The sequence below is a fragment of the Zeus faber genome, assembly GCF_960531495.2.
Source record: "Zeus faber genome assembly, chromosome: 5".
Lineage (NCBI taxonomy): Eukaryota > Metazoa > Chordata > Actinopteri > Zeiformes > Zeidae > Zeus > Zeus faber.
In genome coordinates, this window is record NC_137192.1 from 31,435,705 (window position 1) to 31,455,614 (window position 19,910).

General features: G+C 42.4%; 2 protein-coding genes across 3 annotated transcripts; one reads left to right on the forward strand and one right to left on the reverse strand.

Moving 5' to 3' along the window:
- Positions 1-3,038: 3,038 nt before the first annotated feature.
- On the reverse strand, positions 3,039-11,692 carry dgkab (diacylglycerol kinase, alpha b; the record flags this gene model as incomplete). The annotated part of the gene is made up of 23 exons (XM_080001489.1): positions 3,039-4,020; positions 4,176-4,236; positions 4,320-4,440; positions 4,575-4,761; positions 4,858-4,948; positions 5,033-5,097; positions 5,242-5,402; positions 5,502-5,591; positions 5,823-5,908; positions 6,029-6,103; positions 6,224-6,297; positions 6,524-6,595; positions 6,718-6,816; positions 6,919-7,029; positions 7,751-7,839; positions 8,057-8,174; positions 8,263-8,379; positions 8,743-8,817; positions 9,138-9,187; positions 9,475-9,549; positions 10,349-10,493; positions 10,634-10,710; positions 11,620-11,692. The coding sequence occupies 23 exons, from the start codon at positions 11,690-11,692 to the stop codon at positions 3,940-3,942; spliced, it is 2,193 nt and encodes a 730-aa protein (XP_079857615.1). The 3' UTR covers positions 3,039-3,939.
- Positions 11,693-13,491: 1,799 nt separating this feature from the next.
- Positions 13,492-19,905, forward strand: stx16 (syntaxin 16). Of its 2 annotated transcripts, none has more exons than XM_080000497.1 (8): positions 13,492-13,907; positions 16,078-16,185; positions 16,366-16,506; positions 16,594-16,756; positions 17,093-17,181; positions 17,806-17,949; positions 18,225-18,305; positions 18,582-19,905. In XM_080000497.1, exons 1-8 carry the CDS (start codon positions 13,734-13,736, stop codon positions 18,681-18,683), a joined length of 1,002 nt encoding a protein of 333 aa, XP_079856623.1. In that variant the 5' UTR covers positions 13,492-13,733; the 3' UTR covers positions 18,684-19,905. The 2 variants fall into 2 exon arrangements, with proteins under 2 accessions (XP_079856623.1, XP_079856622.1); XM_080000496.1 differs by lacking the exon at positions 13,492-13,907 and adding an exon at positions 14,032-15,926.
- Positions 19,906-19,910: the final 5 nt, after the last annotated feature.

Genomic DNA, 19,910 nt, shown 5'->3' on the forward strand with positions numbered 1-19,910 from the left:
AAGAAAATAGGCATCATAATGCAAAGCATCATGGAAATACGTCATGCAAATTAGCAGACAGGTTTAAAAACCGCCTTTGCTGTTTGTGTTCACACATATTTAAACAAGCAAGGCCCTGTTCCATTGTATTGACAATGTTGTTTTTATTCATATATATACATATATATATATATTAGTCACAGCTTTAAACTGCAATTTGTCAGCAATAGCATAACACGATGTTATACCATTTATGCAATTTCTTCCTCACAGCCAAAGGAGAATACGACAGGCTCGCATTTGAGCCTCCCTCACAGGGTCCGTAGCTACGCTCTAAAGAACTTGTGATTTATTTTAAAGTACCGGGAGGAGAGTTACAAGGTCTGGACGCTGCGGGTTTGAGCACATCCGATATCGCCATGAGGTATACCAGCACCAGAGCGCGAATGCAGACACGGGAGGCAGACAGACGTTAACAGAGTTTCAACGACAAACTGGGGAACGGTACAGGTTCAGGTGAATCCAGGACGTACGGGCAGGCGGAGGGAGCTGGGGGCCGACAAACAGGACGGACTGGAAGAGCCGGGACGGGTAACACGGGATCGGGAGGGGGGGGGGTGCGTTTGATTGCCGGTGCCGGTACCGGATCGACTGTGGTGAAGCGCGTCGGTTCGGCACAGGGCGCCGAGCTACGACGCGGAAGTGAGCAAGTCGATTCACTGCGCCTGTTTTGTCGTGGTGCATTCAAATCCCTCGGATTTTTTCTCTCTTTTTTTCTTTTTAGTGCACCGTCGAAACAGGCACCGTGAACCGGAAGCGAACTCCAGCCTTACGTTCCCCTTCACTGCCGAATCGGAAACTTCAGCGTCGGAGCCGGAACATCTGTCGGGGACCAACACCATTGTCACGTGACCGGTGACGTCCGACGCTTCGCAGGCGAACCAACCACCGGAAGAGGTGGGACCGGTTAGACGTTTCGGGGCTATCCCATACCGATACAATACTACAGACGTGTCTAAAAGAACGTTAATAAGTGAACATTGAGCACAAATTGTAGCTGTTGCTAGCGGACCGTTGTATCAGAATTCCCGTCGGCGGTGTCCAGAATGCGTGGTTGCACAGCAGCCTGCAAACCACCAGGTGTGCTCTGCGTGTCCGATGGCCCGAAGCTTCGCCCCCCCCCCCCCCCGACACAAACTGGAAGAAAGCCCCAAAGCTTCACGCGGCTCCGCCCGCCCATCGCGACCAAAACGCCGACAAACGTTCACACCGCAGCCGAAAAGAAATGAAAACCACAATCACACGGGTCACGGGGGAACCTCTCCGGGGACAACAGCCGACACCTCCGGGGTTACGGCTGATACAGAATGCGGCGGCGCGACTGGTGTTCAACCAGCCAAAGAGGGCACATGTCACCCCGCTGCTCATCGAGCTCCACTGGTTACCTGTAGCCGCTCGCATCAAGTTCAAGTCTCTTATGCTGGCCTACAGAGTGATTGCTGGGAATGCTCCCGTCTACTTAAATGCTCTTGTAAGAGCACATGTTGCCCCCCGGATGCTGCGCTCGTCAAATGAGCGTCGCCTGGCTCTGCCGGCCATACAGCCACGGCGATCCAGGCTCTTCTCATTTGTAGTTCCACGTTGGTGGAACGAGCTGCCAAAAATGACCAGAGCGGGGACCTCCCTCTCTGTCTTTAAGAAGCACTTGAAGAGCCAGCTCTTCAGTGAGTACCTCCTGTCCTAACCTACAATTACTTAGCACCACCTTGCAGTATTTATTGTTACACGAATCTTGTTGTTACACTAATCTCTGTCGCAATGTAGCTTGAATGTTATTCTTCCTTTTAAGTCGCTTTGGATAAAAGCGTCTGCTGAATGACTAAATGTAAATGTTACGGTGTAGCCAACTTCCGCTTCAGTGCGCCCGTCGTTGTTTACAGTCCGTGTGGAAAGCGAACTAGGCGGAACGCGTTGGACGAAGTGCAACCTCGGAATTAATCGGCTGTCGTCTTACGTCAAGTTTTATTTTTATTGGATTTTTATGTTTTTAGTACTTACTACAAGCGTGGAAAAAAAAATCCGCTCGTAGACGTCGTCTCTCAACTCCGACGCCATCCTCGCGTCTCAAGTTGCTAATCGGACCGTAAACAACGACGGACGCTCTTCCCGTCGTCAGACCGATTGCCGGAGGTTTCCGAGATGCCGAGGGGGAGCGGGCCGGGCAGGTGGTACGGACATGTATGGTATGCAAAACGAACTGTTAATGTTCCCCGAGTGGCCCTGGCAGCTGTGCACTGCCCGGGGGAGGCTGGTGCCAGCGGCGTGGTTGCCATGTTCTTAAAGTCGTGTTTATGCCTCGACACCCTCCAAGCCATGGCTGACCAACCTGCAAGATGGGGCCCACAGAGCATTCCTCATGCGATGTCCAAATAAGTGCAGGGAACATCCCCGTGGCGATTAATAGTCTAATCTCATCTAATAAGCACAGAAAAAAAGGCATAACTTCATTTGAGGATATGGAATTGCGTGGTTGTATAATGTTAATGAAGGGGCCACCTCCTTAGTACAAAAGACAAAATCGGACTTATGCTACACTTAATTGGAGATGTCTAACTGTGTTGTGTCGTAAACAGTGTAGGGATAATTCTGCCAAGGCCAAATTTATATCCAAAGTTGGGGGCGGGCAGCGTCATGCTCCCCCCGGCCACCGCCTGGTGGCGCCACCACTTAGACCTAAGCCAGTGCCCAGGTGTCGAAGATGAAAATGTGCACAAACCCAAAAAGTAAAGTATTTCCCCCAAATGATTGCACATGGAAATCGACCGCAAGGGGTGACCGAGCTGGAGTTTGGAATACAGATACAGTTTCAGGTACACGCTCATTTGAATGAACATATTGCACTTTAAGATAGTACTTTATTCATAAGATAGTACTTTAATATAATATTACCTTAATACACATTTAAATATAGCAATCTATGATACAGTCTGTAATTTGTTTAACTGTAAAATAATAACTTTCAGTTATTTTCAGTGCAGTGTTTATAAGCATCACTGTAATGTTATCTTTCAAATAAAACTGGAAACATTGAGCAGTTAACAAAGACATTTTCAAGGAAAGGCAAGGCAGTAATACTCATGTTGTGAACAAAAAGCTGTGACCTAAACAAAAAGCATCTAAGACTGGAAACAGAACAAACAATATCTTCAACCTTTGCTGGTCTCTGAAGGTTTTAGTAAAACAAAGCGCTTTAAATAACAACATTTGTCACAGTTACTTATATGTCAGTGCATACCTCACATGGTTTTCACAATACTTATTTAGGAAACAGTAAAGTCAGTGAAATAATATACGTCATTTCTGTAGTTATAGTATAAGAAAAGGTAGTGCAGTGCTCTGTAAAGTGGCAAGTGAGCTTCTTAAGGTCCAACCAAGCAAAATTAAATCATAAGCTGTGGTAACAAGCACAAATAAAACCTACAAAGGAAATTTAACGAACACTATTAAATATCAGTGCAAATTTACGACAACAATAAACACATTAATATACAACCGTCATAAACATGGCAGTAAAAGAAACAGTTAAGTCTGCCGCTGCTCAATACATTAAAGAAAACACATATAATGAAGCCATTTCAGTTGGCACAAAATGGTGGCAATCAGAATGAAATAAGAGTTAACTTAGAATATTTGCATTCTTTATATTGGAGCTTTAAATGTCTCATTGTGAAACAAAAAAAGACATTAGAGAATTAATCCACTAGTGCTTATAACGGATTATGTGCAACAGGAGATACGTTGTTTCGTTTTTAAACAGTGTTGTATACTGAGCACTAGATATCACATTTGTATTATTTAGCGCAAACTGAGCTTGAAAGTGCATCGCTTTCATAACAGGATTTTCCCAAACAAATCTTCTGCAGCCTCTGTCAGATGAGTGACTGAAAGATGTGACTTGCTCTATTTCAGGTGGAAGAAGCCAGATGGTTTTGCTGGTGGAGCCGTTAACATGTTGGCTTGGTTCTTGTGAGTAATGTGGATCTGTGATGAATAAAACAAGAGCCTATGAACTCGCTGGAGACTGGATCCTACCGATGAACATATTTTATCCTATTTTGTTTGACTCAGACAGTAGATGTTAAAGATGTTGTTTGTTCCTAAACTACTTAGTTCTGGTGGAAGTTACTATTACTTACTGTACAAGAAGGTTGCATCCAGGGCTCCCCATCAATTTGCATGGGAAGGGCTTTGTGTGTCCTAGTTGTGAGTAGAAAAATACAATTGCATTATTATACATGTATATTATATCCGTTTAAAGTAAAAATAAACAAGTAAACAACCTGATAGTAATTTCAGAAGTTTGTGCCAGTCTGTGTCCAGCGCTCTTCAGCCCTGTGTAGATCTGACCCATCTCTATGACGCCCTCCAGCCCCACCACCTCCAAACGCTTGTCACTCATGTCTTGGGAGAAAATAAGTCCCACACAAATTAGACATAGATCACATCATATATGAGAACACAGTATTGCTGAAGCTCAAAGAGAGGCAGAACACGTGTCACAACTCCCAATAAGAAAAGAAGGATGCTGAGCCGACCTTGAGAGCTGATTTTCAAGAGCTCCGGGTCAGTGACGACTTCGCAAGGCTCCTCCTGTGACACACTCGCCTTGTCGGGCTTCTTCGATTCTCCCCAAAGGTTGGAGCCCCCGTGCATGCTGGGTATGTTGAGGACAGCGATGCCTTCTAGAGACGTGGAACTCAGGTCCAGAGGCGTCCCACAGCACTGAGAGGGAGACATGCAGGGTCACGTACAGCTCAGTAAAGCAGGAGCTGAAGAGGCTTTTTTCCAAGTTGAGTTTTTTGAGGATAGGGTTTTTACCTCGATGGTGAGACACTCCTTAAGCTTCTTGCAAGATGCTGAGATGGTCTCAGAGGTGGCAAACTCAAAATACCACAGTTTGTTCTTCATTCTTTAAAAAACAAAGAAAAAAAATACTGGTGCTGTTGCCGACAAATAAACTTCATTAGATTGAGTGTTTCGTAGTTCATCTCACCTGCTGTTGAATCTCTGAGGGTGCTTCTCCCTCATGGAGTGAAAGCGATGAGCAATGGAAGCATCCTTAGCAGAGGCACATTGAAACCATACAACAAATGTAGAAATTTGATAATTAAGTCAAAAGAAAATGTGAGTCGCCAAATGTTATTTTTCCAATTACCCGCCCCTCCCCAGGGAAGGTTTTTCATCCATAAGGTTGTGACTCACCACACCAATGGAGAAGTAATTGTTGATGATCTCGTAGGGCACGGGGTCTCCTGCTTCCTTTGGGTCGTCCGGTATCACCTGGATGCTCCAGCGATCCATGGGCACCAGTAAACTTCCTTCGATTTCCTTCAGGATCTCCCTCAAATCCGTCCCCTCGTAACCTGGAACCAGGTTTCACCGTCAGAGGAACCAACTACAACTGTGATGTCGGCAACGAGGCAGTGATTGGTTTGGTATTGGTTTGGTATTGGTTTCTGTACCTCCTCCCCAGCGCAGGCAGCGGGCCAGATCATTCCCCGTGCCCAGAGGCAGGACAGCGACTGGAGGATGCACATGGAGCTCAGCTTTGTCTGAAATAAATCCATTATTCAGCGATTCTGATCAAATTGGTTTGTGGTAATCGGTCATTCCCACCCAGCCCATCAGATCATATTATATCAAATATGCATTTATTGATTTACTTGAGGATGTAAAATTGTCAGCTCAGGAAGGACAAGGCAAGTAGATATAATTTGTCCAGACATTTCCAAGACGAAATATCTTTTTTTTTTTTTTTGTTTTAATCTTCTGACACGCAGTACCTATAGCGTCCAGAATCCACCCCACAGTGCCGTCTCCTCCACACACCAAGATCCTGTAGTTATGCAGATGCCGAAAGAAATGCAGCCTAGAAACACATGCACGATTATTATTATTATATCATATGATTAAGAAAACCTCAATCATCTGCTAAAATCATATTCTGAGGCTGCATCCTGAATATAATAACAATAAAGACAAGCTGTACCCTGGTGCAGGGCCTCCGTTGGACAGGTTGTAGATTTGACGTGGGTTGAGCAGGTACTGGAATTTCCTCAACACTCTGCAAAACGCAGACAGGATACTGTGATATTAAAAACTAGCATGTCGTTAGAATAAACCGTTAAGAGCGAGTTCTTAGTGTTGCAGACATTTCTTAATAAGTACACTGTGAGGCGCTTACCTCTCTCCCTGCTTCCCTCCGCTCTTTGGGTTCACAAATATAAGCAGAGGGTGGGTGTCTGGAACAGGAACAATCTGAAGAAAATTAGAACACTTCATGAGTTTGGATGGAATAGTTCATGCGTATGAGTATTTCATGCTGTGGATATTCTGTATATTTTAGATAAACGTGTCTGTTTAGCAGTCAATTTAGCAGTTTACATACTGTATGCTATGCAGAAGGCTTGGTTGAAATGTTGAAATGCCTATCAATTTGCATTTCGCAAATGTATTGTGTGTGTGTGTGTGTGTAGTGGACAACCTGCAGAATGTGGCCATCAGGAGTGACATTCAACAGGCTAGTGTCTTCTACGGAATTAGGTCCACTGTCCTCCTAAAAAGACATAGCGAAGAATTGTACTACTGTCACATTAGTGGAATCAAGATGGAGTACCTCGCATCTTGACATTAAATCTGATGAATACATGAGGGTTTGTGCTTTTTAATTCGCTCTACCTTGGAGAGCGCGTATATGGCCCACGGGGGGAGTATGTGATCTTTCAGCGAACCACAATCACATGACGGTAAACCCGATAGAACACAGTCGTCATGGCGCTGAAAATAGAGGCAGAGTGAACAGAACACATATAACACACAGATGAATAGCACACATGCAGTGCATATATTTGCATATATATTTTTTTAATTCACTCTCACCATCTCGTGGCACCAAACACAACGCTTCCCGGCGAAAGTCTTGATTTTCTTGTGGCAGACCTGACACTTACTGGAGTTACAGTCGGCGCTGAGCCAGTCGTGAGCCGGTACCTGGGAGGCAAAAAAGAGGTGAGAGGCCAGGACAATCTCCCTGCACTTCCCCTCACACTATTAATGATGGAATGTGGTCCATTCTAAAAGAATACGCGACTCTTATTATTGTCTTGTACGGTAAGAATTAACTGTTTTTTCTTGTTAATACATTGCACTTCTCGTCGTGTCTATTAATCTGTTTATAAAGTACCCATTGTAGACTGGGAGGGTTGTGTACAGCTGTAGATTATTTTGGTTTATAGATGTTAAACCACAGGACATGAGGAGATGCATTATTTGTGAAGCACACTGTTTCCTTTTCTCAATTTGGTGGATCCAATCCACAGTGCAAGACCACAAAGCCTTTTAAACATTAGGCAGGCGCACATTAAATGCAGGACCTTTTAAAGTACTGTTCTTTCGCCATCAACCGGGGATGGTTTCCAATCCTGAGCTCAATGCAAAAGCCACCTGTCAAAGGTTATAATCTGCACTTTAAAAATAACACTAATACACTGTACGGATTTTTGACTAATGCTTTCCCAATTGTTCATCTAAACAATGTTGTGGGTGCTTGCAAAATAACTATCGTGTAATTAAATAAATAAATCCAAAATATTTCATACAATGGTCTGTTTTATGAAAAAGTGCACTCTACCATGATACTCATTTGTAAGTTTAAATAGATATGAAGATATAAAAAACTGTGTCATATATTAACAGAAATCTGTGTTCTTACGCCAATCTCCTTTTTAGATTTGACAAAGGTCCGAGCACATGGTTCAGGGTTCTTGTTGGCACACTGACTGTGGACAGTGTACTTGCAGCCTGGAAGATAACAATCCAATATTATTATTGTACAGTAAATGCCCACATTCTCGAAGACAACTCTTTGCCAGAAAAGCTTGTATGAATTTCACCATGCATATCAGAACATGGCTGTATCGTATGCAAAATAATGTGAGATTACAGCAAGTAATACAATTTGACAGTGGAAGTCTATGGGGGCCCGGGCGCCCCCCTAGTGGCCGCTCGCAGCTCTTACAGGTGCAGCAGAGTCCTTGCTTGCCCAGCCCAAGCAGCATGCTCTGACACACATGGCAGTAGGTTGGCTTGTTAAAATGCTTCATCCTCCAGATGTGCTGCCCGTCCTTCCCCGTCATCTGTGGGGGGAGTGAGGAGAGGAATAAAGTGAACGTGCAGCGGGAGAAACAAAGACGACAGATGTGGATGCAACGTGTCTCTGATTACCTTTAGTCCGAGCAGCACAAGCAGCGGCACGTTGTTCATGCCTCCCTTGATCCATTCTTCCAGCGTGACCGTCCCGCTGTCGTCCACATCAATCGCTGTCATCATGTCTTTAAGGACCTACAGAGGCAACAAAGCACCTTTTTGTTAATTATCACACAATTTGCAACAGATAAAAACTTAGATAAATATATCCGCTATACGTCAAATTCACATTATAATTCATGTTAAGTATCCTGGTTATCTAAAATAATAATATAAAGAATAATAATAATACTAATTTTCATTATATGTGGGTACATATTACTGTTAATCATAAGCTCTCGGATATATTAGTAACTGAAGATTACTTGTAATATTGACTCACCTTTCCTGAAAAATACAATTTAGAATTTGGAAGAAGTGATTAAGCCACTGCAGTGTCTCTCTAATAATTTTGTCACATGTAAATCAAGCCTGACAATGAAAAGCAGTAAGTCATACTGGTCTGAGTTCAGTCACATCCCAGCCCAGGTAGTCCGCCGCACGCATCATCTGGGTTATTATACGATCCACTTCCTGAGCAGGAGAAAACAAATAGATAAATGTCCTGTTCATATTTGCACGTCAGTCACACAGAAGATAAGAAACAATGAATTAAAGAGAGACTCCTAAATCGTCGAAACACGTTGGTAGATGCATATGCTTGGCGTTAATTTGGGGTTTCACAATTGAGCACCAAACTTTCCACGATATAAATGGCTTTTCTTTATTGCAAATGCTTGACTCCAAATTTGAGTGTCACGTAAGTCTGTCATTCTTACAAGATGAGGAAAAACAACCGCTTTAAATCGAAGAACAGACTCAGAAAATATTCATCGTATTCAGGAGTTACTCACAGCGCTGTCCAGGAGTCTGTTGCCGTCCTTGTCATAAAGTTTGAAAGTAACTACAACCGATAACAAAATATTGTGTTAGAACAATGGTACATTTCTTCTTAACTTTTACAGTGATAATGTAAAGTACAGTGGTGTTTATTTCAATTATTTCTCATTATGTTCCTTTTCCCCTTCGGTACAGGGGATAATAATGATGTCAATAAGACATGAATTAATCATTCAATCAGATGTTCCTCATTTTATTTGGGGACCACACAGTTATCATTTATTAACCGTCCATAAACAAGTAAAAAGAATATATCACAGAACTCTCATTCGGGTAAAAGGTGACACTAACATTCCAGCTTCTCTCTTGGCTGTCCTTCCTCCAGAACGGAGAAGTAACAGGACACATCGCGCAGATAAACCCCTCCTGAGGAAAAGACAAGGAAAACGCAAAATGCTCAGACTTCCCCTTGATTTTAGGTAAAACAGCAACGTGCCCGTTATTTCCGGTGGCGGCTTCATGAACTCCTGCTCCCTGGCCCTGTCTGGTGTATAAATGGAATTACTTAGCTTGAGTGGGTGCTCTGATCTCCAAAACTAAGCTCACGGAGTTGATCCTATTTTGTAGCGCGGCATTGTCTTCCCCCGCTTGTGTCGCTGGTTAATTTGGACAAGTTTTCCATTTGTGAATTGGCAGATGTGAACGTGTCAAACTGTTCCATTCACTCAAGTATTAATCCCAATAATCTAAAAATAAGAATGGAAAAAAAAAGGCCGCACAGATTTAAGCCCTGTGTTATATTTGGTGTGCTTTTCGGCCGTCTCTACGACTTTAGTTTGATGGCTCATCCATCCATTCATTCATCCATCCATCCACTCATCCATCTATCCATACACCCATCCATCCATCTATCATCCATCTATCCATCCATCCATCTATCTATTCATCCATTTATTCATCCATCCATCTATCCATCTACCTATCCATCCATCTATCCATCCATCCATTCAAGTAAAATCCATTCATTCATTCATCCATATGAATGAAGTGTGAGAGAGATTATTCAATGTGAAACCATAACTGGGTTATGAACTAAGATCTATTGCATTGTGTACTTGGCCTTTTTGGTTGACTGTGAGGCCACGGTATATTTAAATCGTTGTTACTGAGGAAAGGATAAAATGTAAGAATTTGAGGAACACGAGCAAACGGTGACGAGGTTTACCTTCTTTGGTCTGAGGAGTTCTGGCGGCCCCGTCCTGCTCGACATGCTGGAAATATCGAAAAAGCCTGTGGCAGAAATCGTCGGGAAAGTCATCCACCTCCAGGTAGGTCTTGAGGAAGGAGCAGAACCCAGTGGCGTCGACACACTGCGGGAACAAACCAAACGGGGACGGAAAAGAGGCGAAGGAGGGAGAGAGCGTCAGCGACCACCACCTGTGTGCATGTGGAACCGTCAGCGTTCCTCCAGGGAAAAGTCCTCTCACATTGGACGTGTTCCGTAACTGACCTCTCCGAAGCGGTGCTGGGCCAGCCGCCCACCGGAGTGAAACTCCTTCATCACATCTTTCACCCTTAAACTGCTGTCTGTGAAGAGAATGCCAAATAATTTATAAAAAGAATAAATAAACACATGCAAACATAGATACATACATTTATAATAATAATAATAATAATAATAATAATAATAATAACAAATACAGCTGCAGGCAGCAGGGTCGAGGGTAGTGACATCCCCATGACATCCATAAAGTTCTGACGTCACATCTGCATCTGCGCTACATCTGCACATGCCCCATCTTGGTGAAGTACCGATTGTTGATCAATCACTAGACTGAAATGCTGTCATGTGACCCCTGCGCGCCTTCTAGGATGATAAAAAAATATTTTTTGTTTACAAAGTTATTCCACAATCACCGACCGATCAGGATCAAAATTGGACGGCGGCATGTCAGAACTGCCCCGAATAATGCCCCGAAAAGAAGAAGAAGAAGAGGAAGAACTGATATTATATTCAGCGCTAGCTTCTGATTTATAAAAGCACTACATCTTTGTTCAAATAGTATTCGTTTAGTACAGGTCCCATTCACAAAATCACTGACTGAACACAAGCTTGAACACAATAAAACAAGCACGCCCTCTTACTTTAATACATTTTATTACAAAATATTAACTTGTGGGTTTCGGGTGGTTTCAGGTTCTTTCTGATCTCGGTGGCACCGGGGCGAGCGAGGCCTTCCTGCTCCCCTCAGGACGATGCGGAGGCTTTACCGATTGTATGTGGCCAAGCGTGCGGCTGTTTTTAGTCACCTCGAGCACTCCATGTTTCACAGGCAGGGCGAACGTTTTGTTGTGGTGAAATGTGAGCCTCACCCTTTTCTTTTGATGGAACCCTAACCTCCACCCCACCCTCCCCTTCCCTCCCACCACCGGGGGGGTTGATTCAATGTTTTCTTATTCCATCTGATCTGGTGCGCAGGTTCTGCCGACCCTTACATTCCATGTATTGCTGCAGCTGGATGAAGTCCACGGGAGTGAGGGTCCCTTCGGCATCTTCGACCAGCGCCATGGGGACCAGCTGACTGGACCGGGGGGGTGGGGGTGGGGGTGGGGGGGAGAGAGAGAGAGAGAGAGAGAGAGAGAGATAAGTTGAGTGCCGAAACATAAGGAACAGGTTTGCAACAGTTTTACTCCCAACTCAGCCGGCAGTGAACAGGGAACGAGGACGCTGAGGATTTCAAGATGCATTTCGCCGCCCTTTCTTGTTGACGCGACAGTACAAACGGGTTTGTCTCCATTCTTTCAGCCGCAGAGACAACACTGGCGGCGGGACAGGCACCTCGCTCCTTCGCTATTGGGACCATTTGGGGCACTCCCTGAGCTGGAGATGGGTGCTTCCTGTGGATCCCGGTTGGCACCAAAACCCAGGGAAGACGAAAGAACACGGAGGTGACCGGCAGAAATGCCAGATGTGGACGCAGATCATAAAACACATGGAGCAGGGAGCCTCTTGGTTTTGTCCGGTCTTTGACTAGATGATGAATCACACAGACAGCACGGCGCTTCTCTGCGGGGCGGTCACGTCGTTGGAAAATAAATGACACCGCGGTGAAAGATGTGCTACCGCTTGTGGCAAGAAAAGTGCGACGGGAGTCAGATGCAACTGCTTTCTCTTTGGACAGCTTCGTTCAGCGAGCTGCGCTGTCATTTCAAAACCAACAACTAAATCCGGCCTTTAAAGGGGCAAACCATCAGACAGGATTAGTGACTAAAACCTGGATGCACTGACATGCACGACCGCTTCATTCAGCCCCTGTTTCATAAGTGACTGACAGGTGTCATTCAGACACATACAGTGACAGACACAGCACACTGGGTTAGGGTTAGGGTTAGGGTTAGGGTTAGGGTTAGGGTTAGACTCTCAACATGTCTTACCTTGCGTGAAGTGGAGGAAAAACAACCGGCACTTGGTCTCAAATGCGAAATGCCAAAGTGATAAAATGTTTATGATGTTGAGCCTCTGGCATCTGGTACTTGTGCTCAGATCTGTGGTCGGAGTGTGAGCGGATATAAGGGATTAGGAGGGGCGGAGGGGCGGGGCTCTGCCACATAATTACAGTGAGTGGCACAAACACGCACCAAAAACACGCACACGCACACGCACCCGGTGGACGCGGGCAGACGCGAACATACACACGCGCGCGCGCGCCCACACACGCACACACACACACACACACACACAGACACAAAAACCAGAACACGCGCCATTAGACGCGCGCAAACTTTTAACTTAATGGATCGTTATCACATCCTTTCGATTAAACTAGGAAATCTACATTGGAAAACCATTGCATCCAAATTAAAATGTATTTAATTAATTAAATTAAAAAGTAAAGTAATAATTACTAGTAATAGTAATTAAAAATAATATTTTATATTATATTTGTTATAGAAAAAACGATGTATAAATATATCTATATATAATTTGTGTGTTTATAAATATATACATTATATAGATATATTTATTTTCTGTTTATTATCTATTTTTATGTGTGTGTGTGTGTGTGATTTCATTGACATTATTTATTACAGTATTTACAAATGAAAAATAATAATAAAATAATAACACACATATATACATAATTATTATTTATAATTATGTATGTGTGTGTGTGTGTGTGTGTGTGTGTTTTCACTGACATTATCCATGCCAGTATTTACAGGCTAGTGTACCCTCCGAGGCGGCAGGGGGCGCTCCGCCGTACCAGAGAAGTACGGTACCACCGATTCGACGCAGGTGTTTACGTTGGTGTTCCACTTCCGCGTCTCGCAGTAAAAAAAAAAAAAAAAAAAAAAAGCGGAGAACGTAACGAATCTAACGTGAATTTGTGAAATTGTTTCTATTTATTCGGGTCTTATTCCCAGTTATATGAGCACACGGCGGTAACGGTTCTCTAACTTTTAATGTCGGTGCGCTTCCCGCGAGTTTTTTTTTGTTTGTTTTTTTCCCCGCAGACTAACGTGAAGCTAACACAAAGCTAGCGCGTCGTATCCATAGACACATACACACACATACACACACACACACACACACACTGTAAAAACTAAGCATGGCAACCAGGCGTCTGACCGATGCCTTCTTGTTAATGCGGAACAATGCCATCCAAAACCGGCAGATATTGGCTGAGCAAGTGAGTACACACGATCCGCGTCGTCCTCTGAGTACACGTAGCAATGCTGCGGTGAGTTGTCTGGATCGTTCAGTCATTTTTTATTTACTTTGTGTGTTTTCATGTAGCCGGCCACCGAGCTCTCTAGTCAGCCTGAGTGTGCATGCATATATATATATATATATATATACATATATATAGATAGATATATATCTCAATCATGCTGCTGGTGTGTGCTGTCCTCATTTTCTGCGTGGTGTTCCTTAAAGCTGTCACGATCATTCAATAATCGTCTGCTTCCTGTTATTCGAGCCGATTGCGATATTTTTGTAACGTCCTTAAGATGCCACAGACCTATGGTCAAATTCAAGTGGAATTTGAAAGCCAAGTGTGAAGCCATTTTTAGTTGCTGCCACAAATAAAACGCCAATTCGGTGAGTTTCCATCAGGGTTGAGGGAAATGAGCCGTCAACCGGAGTTGTTCAATGTCCCAACGGCCGGGACGGTGTATTATTACACTATTACAGGCTATGTGGCATAAAATGAACAAAAGACAATTAAATCGTTAATCGCAATTATTCGTATGACAATAAGTCGTCATCCCAAAAGTCGTGATCGTGACAGCCCTAGTGTTCCCATAGGGGCGTGGGGCCAAGTCATTTTTTTATGGATTATGACGATGGTCACAATGCATGTAGACAATAATAAACCCAAATATGGAAAATGCATTAGATGTATCGCCCCTTAGTCCCTCTATACAAGTAAACGATTAGAAACATAAACATGTAAGTGGTGTGTTTTTTTTATTATAGCTTGGACAGCATGGTTTGCCCCATCTTGTGCTGATGTGCCCCTGACTTTTTATTTTATTTCATTTTTTTAAGGTCTCCTTTGGTTACCAACCGTTTGTTAAATTGTGTGGACAGAAATGATGCATTATGGAGATTTGATAAAATAAAAGTATGTCAATCCCAAAGTGTGGTTGGGGGCAGTAGTTACAGACGAGGCAGAATTCATGAAATCACTATCATAGAGATATAAAATGTGTATTATGTTGTTAATTCTATCACGTGGACAGTCTTCCCATTTAACTTGCCGCATAAAAGACTTGCCACGCTCCACCGTTTCTCCATTAAATCAAACAAAAGACCAGTACTGCCTAAATAGATTTAGGCCTTGTCAGTAGGGACAATGACATGCATAGTGATAATTTTGCAATGCTATACAATATTTACCTCAACTAGTCTGGTTTGGACTAATTAGGTGCTAAGCATTCTTGTTAAAAATGATCACGAGGCCAACTGCATAAAATGTAGATTAAATTAGATAGATACTTCATTCACCCCTAGAAATATTCAGTATAGTAATAATATACTACACGACAATGACCATATAGTGTTTTGTTTTTTTCTATTCACCATGTAAGTTAGAAAGTTTGTTTATATAACACATCCAGAACAGAGTTGCAAAGTGCTTCCCAATCAATGAATAAGATTAAAAAAATAAACGATAAATAGTGACATAAAAAGGATAGCTACAGACGCTGGACAAAGACAATAAAAGAAAAGCCAGTCTGAACAGACGGCTCACCTCAGCCACCCGTCGTCCACTTCATCTGCATCTGTGTAGTCTGTTTATTCAGGTCCACGCAAGGCTGCATAAATAAACTAGAATAATTTATACATTTTTAACATATTGACATGCAGTCAATGTAATTAAATTATTGGGTCCACTGGTGTTTCATTTTTGTCAGTTTAACTAGGAACAGTCAGGCTGCCTTTTGAAGCCAACTTCTATTTTCTGTTTCTTTTGGGTATTCTTATATTTTGAAAATATATTGTTTGTTTATATTTGCAGCATAAGGTAATTCTTAAATATCTGAGTACATTTTTTTTTTTATCCATTAACTTTAGTGAGTGTCTTAACTGTTCTCTTCTGTATTTATTTGTGACCAATAGTAGCTATAGTAATGATGGTATTTTGTCAGTGTTGAGTGTGCATGCATCACTGTAAACTGATCACTGCTTCTTCTCTGTGGGGCTCACTTTCAATCAACTCTGTCTATACTCCCTCCTCACGCTCTATTGGATGGAACTGCACTGTATCTGCCAATCACATTAGGAACTGGATGAGGTACTGCTCTTTAAACTTGCGGTGGAAAACTACTATTGTGTAAAATTTCTACTGTAATACATACAGTATTTCTGTGTTTCGGAAATGACTTACTCACTGTGAAACAACATTTTGGCAATGAAAGTGTTGTCATTATTCAATTGTTTTTAAGTTGGTTGATGACCGCATGGCTCTGGTGTCTGGGATCAGTCTGGATCCTGAAGCTGCTATTGGAGTCACCAAAAAACTCCCACCTAAATGGGTAGACGGAGTAGACGAGGTGAGTACTTCATCAAATGTCTGGGTGATGTTGTGAACTGTCAAGAATATTTGGGATTGTACATGGAAGTTGCAGTGTGTTATCTAGGTTAGAAAAGTCAAGAACACAACACGAGCCCAAGGCACAGACACAGCAACCATCAGACTTATTGGCGCTCATTCTTAAAATACTTCCTTTCAGATTCAATATGAAATCACAAGAGTTCGGCAGAAGATGAAGGACCTGGCGTTACTTCACGACAAGCACATGAACCGTCCCACGCTGGACGACAGCAGCGAGGAGGAGCACGCCATAGAGATCACCACGCAGGAGATCACGCAGGTGCCCGAATGAATCCGCCGTCCGGGCGATGGAGAAGGAACCTCTCCGGGTCGCAGGGTCACACATTGCAGTTGTTTTTCCTCGTAGATGTTCCACCGGTGTCAACGGGCAGTGACAGGCTTGCAGTCTCGCTGTGGCCACTGCACCGAGCAGGAGGAACGCCTGCTGAGAAACGTGGTCTCCTCCCTGGCGCAGAGCCTACAGGAGCTGTCCACCAATTTTCGGCATACACAGTCCAGCTACCTTAAACGTAAGAAGTTGTCTAGGCCGTTGAAGCTTTTCTTCTTGAAGCTTTTTCCACGTCACTGGGCGCTATTGAGACAGCGATTGACGGTCAGGGCTCCTCATTTGGTTAGATTGCCGTTTTAAATATGGCTGTGAAACGTATTGCTTTCTACACTGTATGTACAGTTATACAGCTTTGTTCCTTATCAGAGCTCTATTCAAAGCTTAAATCGCATTCTTTAAGCAATCGTTTTGATAAACCCCATGAATCTGAAATTAATCTTAAAATCTCAAAGTCATCATCCATGTAAATGATAATCAGGATTACTTCAGCTTTCTTTAAGCGTTGCTTTGTTCCCAGGTATGAAGAATCGTGAAGAACGTTCAAAGCACTTTTTTGACTCGGGACCTCTAATGGAGGAGGATGAAGATTTAGCTCTCTACGACAGGGTAAGAGGCATTTTCAACCATACTACAGCAGTTTGGGCGAGCGTCCTTTGAGGTCTAAATGTATTCTAACCAGAGAAGTGAGCCCAGTCGGTTATCTGTGAGCTGTTGGCATGGACAGGGCTTACTTGAAACAGAAAGACGGCCTGGACCTCAGGCCATTTTGTTGGCTGTTGATACACTTTATGAAGTAGAAAGTTTCTTTCTACTCTTTTGAAATTTTCGAATGGATTATTTCTTTATTTTTTTTGTCTCTAACTGTGAACAGCCATGGTCATAGTATGACTTTGTAGACATTAGTTTTGTACTGTGCAATTGTATTTAACTTGAGTAGCTCTGATAGCTAATATACTGTATATATACTTTTTTCTATAGCTAATAGAAAATAGAAACACTTTTCCCAGCACAATGTAGAAATTATGCCACACGAGCCACTGGTTTTCACATTCTTTGAGAGCACATCAGCTCACCTCTAGGTGGCATTGCCTTCATAAGTCTTCTGACAGCACGAGCAATAACGTACTAGAAGCCTGACCTTTCAATTAAGATGTATATTTTTTAATTATACGTTGAACCTTCAAAAACCCATTAAAGTCGTTCTAGGACTAATAAATCTCACTTTTCCAGGGCTTCACAGATGATCAGCTCATGCTCGTGGAGCAGAATACAGTTATGGTTGAGGAGCGAGAGAGGGAGATCCGTCAAATCGTACAGTCCATCTCAGACCTGAATGAGATTTTTCGGGACTTAGCTGGTATGGTGGTGGAACAGGTATTTATCACTACCTACGTAATGTCCTTATCAATGTCTTGTCCAAAAAGCAATGTTGAAGCACTAAATGTAACAAGTTAATAATTCCCATACCACCTATAAGGACCAGTGCAAACATTTGCATTCATGTACTGTGAAACTGTTTGTGATTTATCTGCATGGGAGAAATGTATATGCCAACAGCACTTAAATGAAATCTTTATGCTATAAAATGTTTAACTTCAAATGTGCATACCATATGTTATAACGACAGTACGTCCATTTTCCACCGTCAGGGCACAGTACTTGACAGAATTGACTTCAATGTGGAGCAGGCATGCGTAAAAACAGAAGATGGATTGAAACAGTTACAAAAGGTAAAAGCAATATCAAAGATAGACATCAAGACCTCATTGTAGGGTGCACTGATACAGAACATACTCCTTAATAATAATAGTACAACTAGCAGAACGTTTAATTTGACCGAACATTTAACATCCCGTAATTTATAACAAAGAACCACTGACACCAATTTAAAGACATCATCCATGAAGCTCCTTTAGTATAGTATAGACCCTACCATATATATGAAATACTGTGTGTTAAATGCGGTAAAAGATCTTGATCTGATAGATTTGATTTCTTCCTTGCAGGCTGAACAATATCAGAAGAAAAACAGAAAGATGCTGGTCATTTTGATCCTATTTGTCATAGTCATTGTTCTAATACTTATTCTTTTTGGAACTAAGTTTTGATCGTGCATTCCTCTGATTTGTTTTCTGTCTGGGTGTTTGGTGTGCACCTGTGTGAACCTGGATGAGATTCTTGTACTCCAAACAAGGCTGACCTGTTCAATCCTCCGGAGAACCTCTGGAGAGTTCCTCAGAATCCATCCGTTTTGGAGTCATTTTGAGAATTAACTTTCATGTCTGAGCCACGTCACTGTCTACTTTCTGAAGAGACTTGCACACAAATCACCAAGGCCCCGTTGTGGGTTCGTCCTGAAACCGACCATGTGGAAATACTTGTCTTAACCAGGTTGAGATACGTTGTCCTAATAGACAACCAAAATTACAATGATACATTTCTTGTCTGACAGTGCATAATGTCTGTCACGTCTGTGAGATTCGTATTTCTGTTGAGGAGAAACAAAACGAAAAACGGTTGAAATGGGGAAAGACATTTTACTTGTTCTCCTCCAAATTCATTCATTCCATTTTACATGAATCGTGTGCTTGAGTATTTCCCCGTATTAGAATAAAATGAAGAATTGTGCGTTAGGTTACACTCAAACAACCAAATTTGTTCAGTGTGAAGGTTGCCTATTCATTTGGCAAATTCAAAATCACACCCATTTTACAAGAACTGCACTTTTTATTAAGTGCTCATTCTTAAGTCAGCGGGATGTTTTTGTGCTTTATTTGTGTCCTCCCAGAAATCACTACTTTTTTTTTTTTTTTTTACCTTGCAGTTTGCACACATAGAGGCTGATGGAAGACTACTGCTGTATTATAAAAAAATATTTATTTTTTAACGACTTACAGTTATTCAAAGGTTAGTGTTCTAACACAGAATAACTGTTTACTGAGTGAAATGTATCTAGTCTGAAGTTAATGGGGATTGTGCTGACTCCACATGACAAAATGTGGTAATGCAGTCAGTCCAAAACAGCCATTTCCAAATGAGCTTTGTCAGTTCAACAGGCATCTACAGTTTAATTACAACTCTGTGTATTTAAAAATGTTTGCTCGAATGATCTGTAATCAGATGAATTGATGGAATGGTTGATTTGACATCTGATCCGTACACAATTGTACACTCTATACACTTGCAAAATCATTGTCATTAATGTGAATTTCTGTGTAAAGAAAAAAAACAAAAAACAGCTTTATCAAGTGGTACTATACTGAAGTATGTTTTTTTTTTTCCCCCTCCAACAAAAAATCTATAAAGGAAGAGCAGATTTAAAAAAATTAATCTGT